Genomic DNA, 14889 nt, shown 5'->3' with positions numbered 1-14889 from the left:
CGCCCCGGCCGCACGGTGCGCCGGCGTTAATCCTCCCCGAAAGTTCCGGCCGCCAAGATTGCAGGTTCCCACCAAGCATTGTTTCCGAACTGGGCCACAAGAGCGTGTTCCTGATTGGCTTGCTCTGGAGGTTGGGAAGGGACGTGTTAGAGACTGGGACCACTTCCTGAAGCGCGAGGCAGGAAGTTATATGCGTTTTCTGGAGTCCTGTAGAGAAAGTGCTCTCTGCCGCATTGGTGTCGGCGAGAGCTGGAGGTGTTGGGTCGGGAGACCAGCCGTTCGGTCCCGCCGCAGGTAGGAGCTGGTTTCCATCGCGGCACCACGGCACACACCTCCAGCCCTGAGCCCAGAGTGACTGCCCGGGGGTCTCCTTCAGGCTTCTTGACGCCGTTCCAGGGGGCACCTAGCCAGGCATCCTCTGGGCTTCTAGCCAGAGGACTGGCTCCCGGCTTCAGCACTCTGGGCTGCAGTAACAAGTGCCCTTATCGCCCTGAGCCCTGCCACCATCCCGTGAACCACCGAAACCCTGGTCCAGCGCGACAGCCTTGGACCTGGGACTGGACGGATCCAAAACGCTCAGCCCCGGCCCCCCACAGACGGGGCTCTGCATCGTCTCTGATATGTCACCCACCATCTCCCACAAGGACAGCAGCCGGCAACGGCGGCCAGGGAATTTCAGTCACTCTTTGGATATGAAGAGCGGTCCCCTGCCTCCGGGCGGTTGGGATGACAGTCATTTGGACTCAGCGGGCCGAGAAGGGGACAGAGAAGCTCTTCTGGGGGATACCGGCACTGGCGACTTCTTAAAAGCCCCACGGAGCTTCCGGGCGGAACTAAGCAGCATTTTGCTGCTACTCTTTCTTTACGTGCTTCAGGGTATTCCCTTGGGCTTGGCGGGAAGCATCCCACTCATTTTGCAAAGCAAAAATGTTAGCTATACAGACCAAGCTTTCTTCAGTTTTGTCTTTTGGCCTTTCAGTCTCAAATTACTCTGGGCCCCGTTGGTGGATGCTGTCTACGTTAAGAACTTCGGTCGTCGCAAATCTTGGCTTGTCCCGACACAGTATATACTAGGACTCTTCATGATATATTTATCCACTCAGGTGGACCGTTTGCTTGGGAATACCGAAGGCAGGACACCCGACGTGATTGCTCTCACTGTGGCATTCTTTTTGTTTGAATTCTTGGCCGCCACTCAGGACATTGCTGTCGATGGTTGGGCGTTAACTATGTTATCCAGGGAAAATGTGGGTTATGCTTCTACTTGCAATTCGGTGGGCCAAACAGCGGGTTACTTTTTGGGCAATGTTTTGTTTTTGGCCCTTGAATCTGCCGACTTTTGTAACAAATATTTGCGATTTCAGCCTCAACCCAGAGGAATCGTTACTCTTGCAGGTAGTGTATTTAAACTATTATGGTGTTAGGTTTATTTATCCTTTTGAAAGAGTGTGTGATGTTGGAGGGAAGCTCATTAATTTACTGGAAATCATTGTATGGGCGATAACTCAAGGTAAGTTTTCTGTTTCGTCCAGATGAGCTTCTTTAAATTATTAAAGCCAAAATGAATGACATCAGAGCAATCAAATGATCAGTACTCTGCAGGTAGTTAACAGGGAGAGGCAACCCATCAAATAACAACGGAGTCCAGGGATTCGTGCCACTTGCTTAATACACAAATGCACATTTTTTAAAAGTGTGGCTCATATAGTTCACATTTTTCCTTTTGTCTTGTTGGTTTTAGGTTTCTAGCTCTATACTTTCTGATCCATTTCTACCCCTACCATTGTACCCAGAATCCAGCCTTCTAGTGAGTGGAACAGGGTTTATTCTTTCAAACATTATTGAGTCAGCTACGGGACGGGGTTCTAAGGCCTCTTATGAATAAGGCAGAGTTCTGCACTCAAGAAATAGGGGAGATGAACGTTTTAGGAGACTTCGGAGTTGCCAGTTAGTAGTAACTTCGGAGTTGCCTTTGGGAGTCAGGCTTCACAGTGCAGATAACATTTGACTTTGTTCTTGAAAAAGATTCCACGGGGCCAGGAAATGGCACACCAGGATGCACAACACAAAGTGAAAGTGCACTGAGGCAGGAAAGTACAAAAAAGTACAGGACATTGCCTGAACTGGGTTTGGGAAATCATGCTGAGAAAGGCTGTGACTAAATTAGTAAGATTTTAATTACTATGGGAAAAGGGTTTAAAAGTTTGTCCTGTAAGTAATGGAGGGTAAGGTCTAAAAAATTTCTCCGTTTCTCTGCATTAGTAAAACACATGTAAGTTTTTCTCTTTTTTCTTTTTTCTTCTTCTTTTTAATTGAGATGGTTGGGGGTGGGGGAGTGTCTCACTATGTTGGCCAGGCTGGTCTCAAACTCCTGGACTCAGGTGATCCTCCCCCTCCTTGGCCTCCCAAAGTACTGGGAATTACAGGTGTGAGCCACCCCACCTGGCCTAAGCTTATCTGAGGGTTTTTGTATTTTGTTTTTTTTTAGCTTTTGTAGCAACTAGAAAACAAGTAAAATGACCAATATAAGGAATAACAATGTCAGGAATATAGTGGAATTCTTCATTTCTGTCAGTGATGATTAATTTAGGGGATTCTGTTTTGAAATTTAAGCAGCTAAACCTCTCAGCTTCTGTGCTACCTTGGAAATTCCCAGTAGAGTAAATGTCCAGGTATGTGGGTGATGGTAGGAGGTGTCACAACTATACTAATTTCCTGTGATCTCCTGCAATCTTACTCATTCTCACACACATCTAACCTTATGTACACCTCCTCAGACTGCTAGTGAGTGAGCCACTATTACTGGTGAAATGATGGTGATAGTACTTTTTCCTCAGTTGTTTGGTTGAGCGATATTATATATATAATATATAATTATATATATGCGCCCAGCCAAAATTAAAAAATTAATTAAAATAAAAATAAAGAAGTCAAGGCTGGGTGCAGTGGCTCACGCCTGTAATCCTAGCACTTTGGGAGGCTGAGGTGGATGGATCACCTGAGATAAGGAGTTTGAGATCATCCTGGCCAACATGGCAAAACTCCTTCTCTACTAAAAATACAAAATTTAGCTGGAAGTGGTGGCACTCACTTGTAATCCCAGCTACTCAGGAGGCTGAGTGGGGAGAATCACTTGAACCCAGGAAGACCCAGGAAGCAGAGGTTGCAGTGAACCGAGATCGCACCATTGCACTCTAGTCTATGTGACAGAGCAAGGCTCCATCTCAAAAAAAAAAAGAATAAGTCAGCGTAAATTAAAATCCAGTGGCATAATTTTGATCCATTAGGGAACAGTTGTGGCTAAGGGAGTATAAATATACTAATTATTGAACTCATAACAGCATTATCTGGGATAATGTTTTACCAATCACTCTTACATTAAGAGAAAGTTCCAATTTAGCTAATTAGCAATTTAGTTTCCATGGCCTCTTAAACTTTGATTTCACTGAGGCTTTCTCGTCTTAAGTAACATCATCTCCTTAATCCTCTAGGGTGATATAAACATCAGTCCCAGGACAAAATGAAAAGCAGACACCAAAAGCAACAAACTGGCTGGGCATAGTGGCTCATGCCTGTAATCCCAGCACTTCGGAGGCCAAGGCGGGTGGATCACAAGGTCAGGAGACCAAGATCATCCTGGCCAACATGGTGAAACCCTGTCTCTACTAAAAATACAATAATTAGCCCGGTGTAGTGGCATGCACCTGTAGTCCCAGCTATTCAGGTGGCTGAGGCAAGAGAATCGCTTCAACAGGGGAGGCGGAGGTTGCAGTAAGCTGAGATTGCACCACTGCACTCCAGCCTGGGCGATACAGCCTGTAAGACTCCATCTCAAGAAAAAAGCAACGAACTGGTAATAGACAGGATGCATTCACAAAGTATTTCTAGGCAGTGAATTATTATTATTATTATTCTGAAATGGAGTCTCGCTCTGTTGCCCAGGCTAGAGTGCAGTGGTGTGATCTCAGCTCACTTCAACTTCCCCCTCCAGGGTTCAAGCTGTTCTGCTGCCTCAGCCTCCCTAGTAGCTGGGATTACAAGCATGTGCAACCTGGCTAATTTTTGTATTTTTGGTAGAGATGGGGTTTCACCACGTTGGTCAGGCTGGTCTTGAACTCCTGACCTCAAGTGATCTGCCAACCTCAGCTTCCCAAAGTGCTGGGATTACAGGTGTGAGCCACTGTGCCCGGCCTTGACTTGTTACTTTGAATTTTTTTTTTTTTTCCTGTGGAATTTGAACTTTGTTCTGCAGTAGATTCTAAAACTAGCTTACTTTTTAATTCAGCTGTTTATATCTGTGGTAGACTGCTGTTTCTGGTTCAAACATTTTAGTTGAAAGTTAGAATTCCTATAGTTTCATTCTCCTTTTTATGACTGAACATACCACATTTATAACATTGTTCTTTCTGGAACTTAGGATAACTAAGAAAAACCAGTGGTTTTGAAAAAGTTATATAGCACATGAAGAATTATATGAAGGAAATATAATTGCTTAGGTGATTACAGAGGAGCTAAGCACTGAGGCAATGTTTAGAAAATCCAAGTATTGAAAGGAAGCATAATTGTTTATTGTTTTTGTTTTTTTAATTCTAAAATATGTTCTGGCCAGGTGCAGTGGCTCACACCTGTAATCCTAGCACTTTGGGAGGCTGAGGCGGGCAGATTGCTTGAGCTCAGAAGTTCAAGACCACTCTGGGCAACATGGCAAAACCCCGTCTCTACTAAAAATACAGAAAATTAGCCGGGTGTGGTGGCGCATACCTGAAATCCCAGCTACTCAGGAAGCTGAGGCATTAGAATCACTTGAGCTGGGGAGGTGGAGGCTGCAGTGAGCTGAGATTGCGCCACTGCACTCCAGCCTGGGTGACAGAGTGAGACTCCATCTCCAAAAATATAAATAAATAAAAAATAAATAAAATACTGTCTGTAGCAGTTTTGATTGTTACAGATTGTTACAGATAAGTGGAGATGGAATATATTGGGTAGATAGATAATGTAAATGAGTCATCTGAGTTGGAGGGACAGAGATAATTTGAGAAATCCATGCCCCTCTAAAGGTGAGGAGTATCAACTCTAGTAAGTTGTAGTTTTGTGACAATAGGATCCCAAGATTGCTAGATCTTTTTTTTTTTTTTTTTTTTTTTTTTTGAGCCGTAGTCTCACTCTCGCCCAGGCTGGAGTGCAGTGGCACGATCTCGGCTCACTGCAAGCTCCGCCTCCAGGATTCACACCATTCTCCTGCCTCAGCCGCCCGAGTAGCTGGGACTACAGGCGCCCGCCACCACACCCGGCTAATTTTGTGTATTTTTAGTACAGACGGAGTTTTACCGTGTTAGCCAGGATGGTCTCAATCTCCTGACCTCGTGATCCACCCTCCTCGGCCTCCCAAAGTGCTGGGATTACAGGCATGAGCCACCCCACCCGGCACAATTGCTAAATCTTAGGAGTATTCAAGAGAAACTAGAAATTCCTTTTTTATTTCCTGATTTTAAAAACACTTCTTAGGCTCATATAAAAACATGTCTTTAGCTGGGCACAGTGGCACGCATCTGTAGAGTGGCATGACACTTGACACATGACACTTTAGCTGACACATGACACTCAGCCACTTGACAGACTGAGATAGGAAGATCATTTGAGGCCAGGAGTTCGAGGCTGCAGTGCATTACAGTAGTGTCTGTAAATAACCACTGCACTGCAGCCTGGGCAACCTGGCAAGACCCATCTTTTAAAAAAAATCTATCTAATCTATCTATCTATCTGCCATCTATCTAATCTAATTTATGTCTTCAGGCCACATCTAGCCTGTAAACTCGTAGTTGAGGCCCTCTCCCTCTAGCATAAGTAGTAACAATTAGAAGTGATTGGAATAGGGAGCAGCATATTTGGGTTTAGGACAGGGAACAAGATGGTCTAATGCCAGAGAAGAGAGCTAAAGATACTAGAGTTTATAAATCAGTTTGTTTATAAATAGGCACGCACATACAGGAATAAGTAAGAGAAAGTATTGCTTTGAAAAAGTTGATACTGTGAGTATGAATCTAACCAAACTAAGGACAATAAAAACAGTGTTTGTAAGACATTGATGCTTTAGAGAGAGGAACCATTAATTCCTACCTGATGACAGATTTCTTTGTCCTGCTTTCATAACACATAATTTATGACTCAAAATGCCTGTTAGAATTTGGAGAAGACTAATTGACCGTTTTCTAGATAGACCAGGTATTCTTATATAGGCTATAATACATTATTTAGCATTCATGTCTAGGCTTAAAATGTTACCCTATGTTCTCAGAAAGACAAGCTGTATTCCTTTTTTATTTTTTTGAGAGTGTCTTGCTCTGTCACCCAGGCTGGCGTGTAGTGGTGCAATCTCGGCTCACTGCAACCTCTGCCTCCTGGGTTCAAGCAGTTCTCATGCCTCGGCCTCCCAAGTAGCTGGGATTATAGGCATGTGCCACCATGCCTAGTTACTTTTTGTAGTTTTAGTAGAGACAGGGTTTCGCCATGTTGGCCAGGCTGGTCTTGAACTCCTGACCTCAAGTGATCCACCTGCCTTGGACTCCCAAAGTGCTGCGATTACAGGCGTGAGCCACCGTGCCCAGCCTATTTATTCTCATTAATGTCATCTCCCTATAATTTATTGAGTAAAATGAATTCTTTAGGAAGACACACCAAGTTTGTTTATCCTGTGCATTTAAATTTTCTTTGGCATATCACCATATGAGGAGATGGAGGTGAGAAGGGGGAATACAAGTAGCCAGTTTAAAGAAGTGTGGGAACCAGGTGCGGTGGCTCACGCGTGTAATCCCAGCACTTTGGGAGGCTGAGGCGGGTGGATCACCTGAGGTCAGGAGTTCAAGACCAGCCTGACCAGTATGGAGAAACCCCGTCTCTACTAAAAATACAAAAATTAGCTGGGTTAGTGGTGCATGCCTGTAATCCCAGCTGCTTGGGAGGCTGAGGCAGGAGAATCACTTGAACCCGCGAGGCGGATGTTGCGATGAGCCTAGATTGTGCCATTGCACTGCAACCTGGGCAAAAAGAGTGAAACTCCATCTCAAAAAAAAAAAAAAAGAAGTGTGGAGAAAGTATCTATGTTCCAGACCTCATGGTTGGAGCTAAAATATGAACCTTTTTTCTCAGCGGTGTCCAGTTGATAGAAAAGAGAACTTACTTGCTGTGGGCGTATCTGAGTATCTGGATGATATAGTGGAAAACATTTCTTGCTTTAGAACTAGACCGGAGTTTGAATGCCATTTCTGGCACTTTCTGGCTTGTGATTCTGTTTCCTTGTATATAAAGTAGGAGTAATAATGCCTATTTTGGAAAGTGATTTTGGGATTTAAATGAGATGTCCTCTGTTTTTCTCAGATCTTATAATAGACACTCAGGTGCTAGCTATTGTACCTTTATTGGTTACTAATGAATTGTTACATGCTCTTAATTTCTGCATTAATGAAAGCACTGGACAAGATCGTGGAGCCACTTCAGAATATTTAGTCTGTTTTTTAGGTCTTTGCTCAAAAATCATGTTTATGAAACTTGAACATCAGCTTTGATATCTTGATCATACATATATATACCATGTATGCTTAAGTTTATAAAATACACAAATCAAAATTAACCAAAATGTTAATGATTAAATATTTCAATATTTTTGGTAATAATGGTAAAATACATAAATCAAAACTAACCAAAATGTTAATAATGAAATATTTCCATATTTTTGGTAATAATGTTTCTTTATGGTTGTTGGCATAATAGTCTATGGATGTCTCTAGCATCAAAGCAATGTTAATAAGTCTAAGAAGACTACTGGCTATCAGTTATTAGCATTGGTCTGATTTGTGGTAATTGTATTCATAAAACTTCTTAATATATTTCCTGGCCTCTCTGAGCTATTGGCATTTTCATTCTTCTGCATGTGTGAGAGATGGAAATCCTTTGAATTAGGGCTTTGTGACTGAACCATTGTCACTACTTCCTTCTTTTTATGTATTTTCTCTTCAAAGCACAAAGAAATTAGAAATATCTTTGTAGCCGGGCGCGGTGGCTCAAGCCTGTAATCCCAGCACTTTGGGAGGCCAAGACGGGCGGATCACGAGGTCAGGAGATCGAGACCATCCTGGTTAACACGGTGAAACCCCGTCTCTACTAAAAAATACAAAAAAACCTAGCCGGGCGAGGTGGCGGGCACCTGTAGTCCCAGCTACTCGGGAGGCTGAGGCAGGAGAATGGCGTAAACCCGGCAGGCGGAGCTTGCAGTGAGCTGAGATCCGGCCATTGCACTCCAGCCTGGGTGACAGAGCGAGACTCCGCCTCAAAAAAAAAAAAAAAAAAAAAAAAGAAATATCTTTGTCTGGGTACAGTGGCTCATACCTGTAATCTCAACACTTTGGGAGGCTGAGGCAAGAGGATCACTTGAACCTAGGAAGTCAAGGCTGCAGTGAGCCAAGTTTGCACCACTGCACTATAGCTTGGGTGAGACCCTGTCTCAAAAAAATAAGAAAAGAAATAATCTTATCTGCAAACATTGCTGAAACTTGTTTAGTTTCTTCTTTTTTCTCTTGGTATCAAGGAATTTAAATTTTAGATGGACTGTGTTTATTAAAATTGGTAGACTATGCTAAACAAATTTTCAATTCTTTTGCCTCGAAAAATGGAACTCTTTAAGTCTTATATAATTGGAAAACTTTTACTTTTCACTTAACATTAATTTGAATTTCTGGTGACAGTGAAAATTATTTTTTTTCAGGGCTTGTTAAACAACTGTTTTAAATGATGAACAAAACCCTACTCAATGAGAATAGTATTGTACGTGAAACTGTAAACAAGTCATTATTAATCTCATTTTGCAGATGGAAGTAAGAATGCAAAAATAGTGGACATGCCAAGTGAATGCTGTTAATAATATGTAAAATTCTTTGCTTAAACATTTATTACTTAAACTAAAAAATAAAAAAGTGGACATTAGCCTCACTTACAAGGATAATGTTATTAATACATTGTTGTTCATTCCTTTTGAATCAGATTCCAAAATGCTAGAAATTATGTTAAGATGTTATTTTATTCTGGGCATGATGGCTCATACCTGTGATCCCAGCTTTTTGGGAGGCCAAGGCAGACAGAATCATTTGAGGTCAGGAGTTCGAGACCAGCCTGACTAACATGGTGAAACCCCCATCTCTGCTGAAAATACAAAAATTAGCTGGGTATGATGACACACATGCCTGTAATCTCAGCTACTCCAGAGACTGAGGCAGGAGAATCGCTTGAACCCGAGAGGTGGAGGTTCCAGTGAGCTGAGATTGTGCCACTGCACTGCAGCCTGGCAAGAGTGAAACTCCATCTCCGAAAAAAAAAAAAAAAAATATATATATATATATATCTATCTTTATTAGGCAGTATAAAATATGGAAAGAACGTAAGACTCAACTTCAGAAGGTTGAGATTCAAGCTCTGCCTCCGCCTCTGCCTGTTAGTGATTTTACCTTTGGTAAAGATTTAAGTGTTCTGAGTTTCTTTTCCTCATCTGTATATAGTAATAACACATGCTTAGCCTATTCTGTTTGCTGTGAGAATCAAATGAGATAACATATAAGAAAGGAATATTTAAATACCAAGGTGAAATTTATATAAACAAATAATGCTGTATTTCTCCCTCATAAATGAGGTTCAAACTGTAGTGATCACCTTCAGTGAGCACAGCAGCAAGAGCAAGATTCAATCTAAAGAAATACCCTGACTGAAGAATATTCTAATTGTTTTTGAGAAGAGGTGACTAGGGTCCTTGATCAGTTGTGCCACATACACCATAAAATCAAAAGTAAAAACATCTAAAATGGAGTACAGGTCTAGAATGTTTAAGCTCTAATGCAAGGATTTTCTAGCCAAATCTTATTTTACAGATGAAGAGACTGAGACAGGGTTATCTAATAAGTTTTCTAGTGGCAAACTAAAATGCAATTCTCAGGGTGGTTAATGAGATACAAGTTTTGAAATTAGTTGTACTTATAAGGTGTGAAATCACCATTTTACCACTGACTTAGAATGTAACTTGGACAGCTTGACCTCCCTAAACCTTTGTTTGTTCACCTGCAAATTTGGGCTGGTGATAACCTAATCTGTTGGGTTGTTGAAGTAAAGGAGTTGATACATGTAAAATGCGTAGCATATTTTTGTCATAAATGATATCTCCATTATTACTATTATTTTTAGCTGTTTAGCAGAATCTTCCAGATCTTTATTCACTCCCTCCACTAAATTTGTTCAAGATGATAGCTAATGGCTCAACTATCTTTCACTGAAACAATTCAAACAGTACTCTTCATGTGTCCTCATTCTGCACCTACGAGTGTGAGCAAATGCCTTTTGTATCATAGTATTGAGATGCGAAGGTTATTCTTAAACAGATTGAAAGCCTTAGAAAGTTTAAAAATACAAGGTAGAAAATCTGATGTGAATAATCGCATGTTGTCAAATTTAATGAAGAACTGAAAAGGCTTGGGTGTATAAAAAATATAACTGGTGTACCTTAGGGGATATGAAAATCGTTTCCCACCCCTAGCATTTTCCTTGAATAAAGTGACATGATAGGCTTTTGTTCATTCAACTCAGTTGTACACTAAATGTAATGCCCTCCACTCCCGCCACCCCCTGCCTTTTTTGTTGTTGTTGTCACTGTCTATTTTGGGTCTCTACGTTTAAGAGTCAGGACTCTTTTGTTCATTTGCTGTGTCTGGTACAATGCCTTGAATATAATAAAGAGGTACCTAAATGTTGACTTTTTTTTTTTTTTTTTTAAGACAAGGTCTCACTCTGTTGCCCATGCTGGAGTGCAGTGGTACAATCACAGCTCACTGCAGCCTCCACTTCATGGGCTCAAGTAGTCCTCAGCCTCCCAGGTATGGGGGACTACAGATGTGCACCACCAAGCCTGGCTAATTTCTTATTGTTTGTAGAGATAGGGTCCCACTATATTGCCCAGGCTGGTTTTGAATTCCTGAGTTCAAGTAATCCTCCCACCTTGGCCTCCCAAAGTGCTAGGATTATAGGCATGAGCCCCTGTACTTGGCTAATTTTTTAAATAACATTTTAGTTGAAAGTTACTGTATATAGAATTATTTAGTATCAATGAAATTATGTAAATTAAATTAATTATAGATTTAAAACATTTTCAGATTTCCTTTTTTTCTGGGGAACTGTATTTTTAATAACAACAACATTGGTTGCCCTTCTGAAAAAAGAAAACAAAGAAGTATCAGTAGTAAAAGAAGAAACACAAGGAATCACAGATACTTACAAGCTGCTTTTTGCAATTATAAAAATGCCAGCAGTTCTGACATTTTGCCTTCTGATTCTAACTGCAAAGGTAAGAGATTTATAAATCAAATTTATCATTTTCTTATAAGTATCAATATCATGGAATACTTTCAGTGTCTTTTTCATATCACAGGTCCCTTTCCACTACCATTAGAATTTAACAATGAAAAACAATATTTTCTGTTTATTAAATGTATTTGAAAAGATACAGTGATATCAACTTTAATTTTAAAGTAAGCTAAATATCTTGGAGTATTGTAAAGAATTATGTCAATTTGAAGAACTGTTAGTAAATGTGGACCTTAATGATATTAATGCTTGGAATGGAGATTAATATCTTCAATAATCAATAGCTCTGCCTTCTTATAATCAGTATACATTTAATGTTGGAGTAATACAATTATTTACTTAAAGTGTGATGTAAAAAGATATAGGGCAGGCGTCGTGGCTCACGCCTGTAATCCCAGCACTTTGGGAGGCCGAGGCAGGCGGATTACGTGAGGTCAGGAGTTCAAGACCAGCCTGGCTAACATGGTGAAACCTTGTCTCTACTAAAAATACAAAAATCAGCCAGGCATGGTGGCACGTGTCTGTAGTCCTAGCTACTTGGGAGACTGAGGCAGGAGAATCGCTTGAACCCAGGAGGTGGAGGTTGCAGTGAGCCGATATTGCACCATGGCACTCTTAACTGGAGCGACAGAGTGAGTCTGTGTCTCAAAAATAGATAGATAGATAGATAGATAGATAGATAGATAGATAGATATATGAGTATTAGAAGTCAATTTAAAAAAATCCATTGAATTATTTAAGTACTGAAAGGAAAATTATACCATAAGAGAAATAGGGATTACTGGTGACTTTTATTCTATATTAAGGTGTCTCAGTTTTATAGTTCTAAAAATATTTTTAACACGTTAGGCTAGAATAAAGGTAAGTATATTTTGTTACAGTGAACTATTGCTAGTGTTGGAGTTAATATTTCTAAAATCTGCAATCTTACAGGATTTTCATTTTATATACTTAAATCTATGTACATAAACACTTTACACCTATCTTTTGACAGCTTTGAAGGAACCATTTTAGCCTCATTATATTCATTTTAAATAGTGACTGTTTTTTCCTCTTAATGATAGAAGGCCAGATGTGCTGGCTCATGCCTGTGATCCCAGCACTTTGGGAAGCCAAGGCAGGAGGATCTCTTGAGTTCAGGAGTTCAAGACCAGCCTGAATATGGCGAAACAAAAAATAAAAAAATTATCTGGGTACGGTGGCACATGCCTGGAGTGCTAGCTACTTGTGAAGCTGAAGTAGGAAGATAGCTTGAGTCTGGGAGGTGGAGTTTGCAGTGAGCCATAGTTGTGCCACTGCACTCCAGCCTGGGCAACAGAGCCAGGGGTCTGTTTCTCCGTTGAGACAGGGGTCTCAAGGAAAAAAAAAAAAAAGAATAGGAAGTTCAGAAAATGTGAAAAGTTCAAGGAGCATAACTATATATATATATATACACACATATATATATATTTGAGATAAAGTCTTACTCTGTCTCCCAGGCTGGGTGCAGTGGCACAATCTTGGCTCGCTACAACCTCTGCTACCTGGGTTCCAGTGATTCTCCTGCCTCAGTCTCCTGGGCAGCTGGGACCACAGGTGTGTGCCACCATGCCCAGCTAGTTGTTTTGTATTTGTTTATTTTGAGATGGAATTTTACTCTTGTTGCCCAGGCTGGAGTACAATGGCCCTATCTTGGCTTACTGCAACCTCTGCCTCCCAGGTTCAAGCGATTCTCCTGCCTCAGCCTCCCAAGTAGCTGGGATTACAGGCACAGGCTGAGCTAATTTTGTATTTTTAGTAGAGATGGGGTTTCTCCATGTTGGTCATGTTGGTCTCGAACTCCTGACCACAGGTGATCCACCCTTGGCCTCCCAGAGCGCTGGGATTACAGGCATGAGCCACTACGCCTGGCAATTTTTTTGTATTTTTAATGGAGACGGAGTTTCACCCTGTTGACCAGGCTGGTCTTGAACTCCTGACTTCAGATGATCTGCCCACCTGGCCAAACAATATTATCTAATTATATCACTTAATAATTTTATCATTTAAAATACAGTATTTGCTGGATGTGGTGGCTCACGCCTTTAATCCCAGCACTTTGGGAGGCCAAAATGGGCTGATCACTTGAGGCCAGGAGTTCAAGACCAGCCTGGCCAAGTTGGTGAAACGCCGTCTCTACTAAAATTACAAAAATTAGCTGCGTGTGGTGGCAGGCACCTGTAAGCCCAGCTACTCAGGAGGATGAGGCAGGAGAATCGCTGGAACCTGGGAGGTGGAGGTTGCCTTGAGCTGAGATCACGCATTGCACTCCAGTCTGTGTGACAGAGCGAGACTCCATCCCAAAAACAAATTAATTAATTTAAAAAAAAAAAAACAGTATTGACCTTCTTGGTATATTTCCTTTGAACCTCCCTTTTTTCCCTGTATATGTGTGTGTGCATGTACGTGTGTATACATATACTTCATATATTTATTTGCTCATATACTTTTATTTTATTTTATTTTATTTTTCTTTTATTTTATATTTTATTATTTTTTTTTTTATTTTGAGACTGAGTCTCACTCTGTTGCCTAGGCTGGAGTACAGTGGCACGATCTCCCCTCAGTGCAACCTCTGCCTCCCTTGTTCAAACAATTCTCCTGCCTCAGCCTTCCTAGTAGCTGGGATTACAGGCACACGCCATCATACCCAGCTAATTTTTGTATTCTCAGAAGAGATGGGGTTTCACTATGTTGGCCAGGCTGGTCTCAAACTCCTGACCTCAAGTGATATGCCTGCCTCAGACTCCCAAAGTGCTGGGACTACAGGCGTGAGCCACCATGCCCGGCCTATTTACTCATTTACTTTTAAAAGTGGAATTGAATCATGCTGCATATAATTTTTTATTTTCTCTTTGTCTTATACATTTCTGTAGCATTACATATTTGAAAACATACTTTTTAGTAGCTACATGATATAGTGTGTAAATTTACCATAATCTACTCATCTACTCATTTTTCTGTTGTATATTTTGCTTATGTTTTTAAATTATGAAAATGCACTAGCAAATATTTTTGTGCTTAAGTCTGTGATTTTCTGGACATTTCCTTCCAGTAAACTTTTTTTTTTGAGACAGAGTCTCGCTCTGTTGCCCAAGCTGGAGTGCAGTGGTGTGATCTCCGCTCACTGCAACCTCCTCCTCCCGGGTTCAAGCGATTCTCCTGCCTCAGCCCCTGGAGTAGCTGGGATTACAGGTGTGCACCACCATGCCCACTAATTTTTGTATTTTTAGTAGAGACAGGGTTTTACCATTTTAGTCAGGCTGGTCTCGAACTCCTGAGCTCAGGCAATCTGCCTGCCTCGGCCTCCCAAAGTACTGGGATTATAGGCGTGAGCCACCGAGCCTGGCCCACCCAACTAATTTTTAAATTTTCTGTAGAGATGGGGGTCTCATTTTGCTACACAGGCTGGCCAATAGATTAATATATTTTTTTAAATATATATATGTTTTTGAGATGGAGTTTCACTCTTGTTGC

The 14889-nt window shown here is 41.3% G+C and overlaps 1 protein-coding gene across 4 annotated transcripts in view; it reads left to right on the top strand.

Annotated features, from left to right (window-relative positions):
• Positions 1-161: 161 nt before the first annotated feature.
• Positions 162-14889, top strand: part of SLC33A1 (solute carrier family 33 member 1) — a 33677-nt gene continuing 18949 nt past the window's right edge. For 3 of the 4 annotated variants that reach the window (XR_013413611.1, XM_015131861.3, XM_015131860.3), the window contains exons 1-2: positions 162-1395; positions 11184-11374. Coding sequence is in view for 3 of the 4 variants with exons in the window: in XM_015131861.3 (XP_014987347.1) it covers positions 621-1395; positions 11184-11374 (966 nt within the window). In the remaining variant the exon portion in view is untranslated. The remainder of the gene's footprint in view (positions 1396-11183; positions 11375-14889) is intronic. The other variant, XM_028843802.2, reaches the window with a different exon arrangement.

This window comes from Macaca mulatta, chromosome 2 (genome assembly GCF_049350105.2).
Source record: "Macaca mulatta isolate MMU2019108-1 chromosome 2, T2T-MMU8v2.0, whole genome shotgun sequence".
NCBI classification, from domain to species: Eukaryota; Metazoa; Chordata; class Mammalia; order Primates; family Cercopithecidae; genus Macaca; species Macaca mulatta.
Note: the sequence above shows the minus strand (reverse complement) of the source record. Positions and strands in the feature narration are given on the sequence as shown.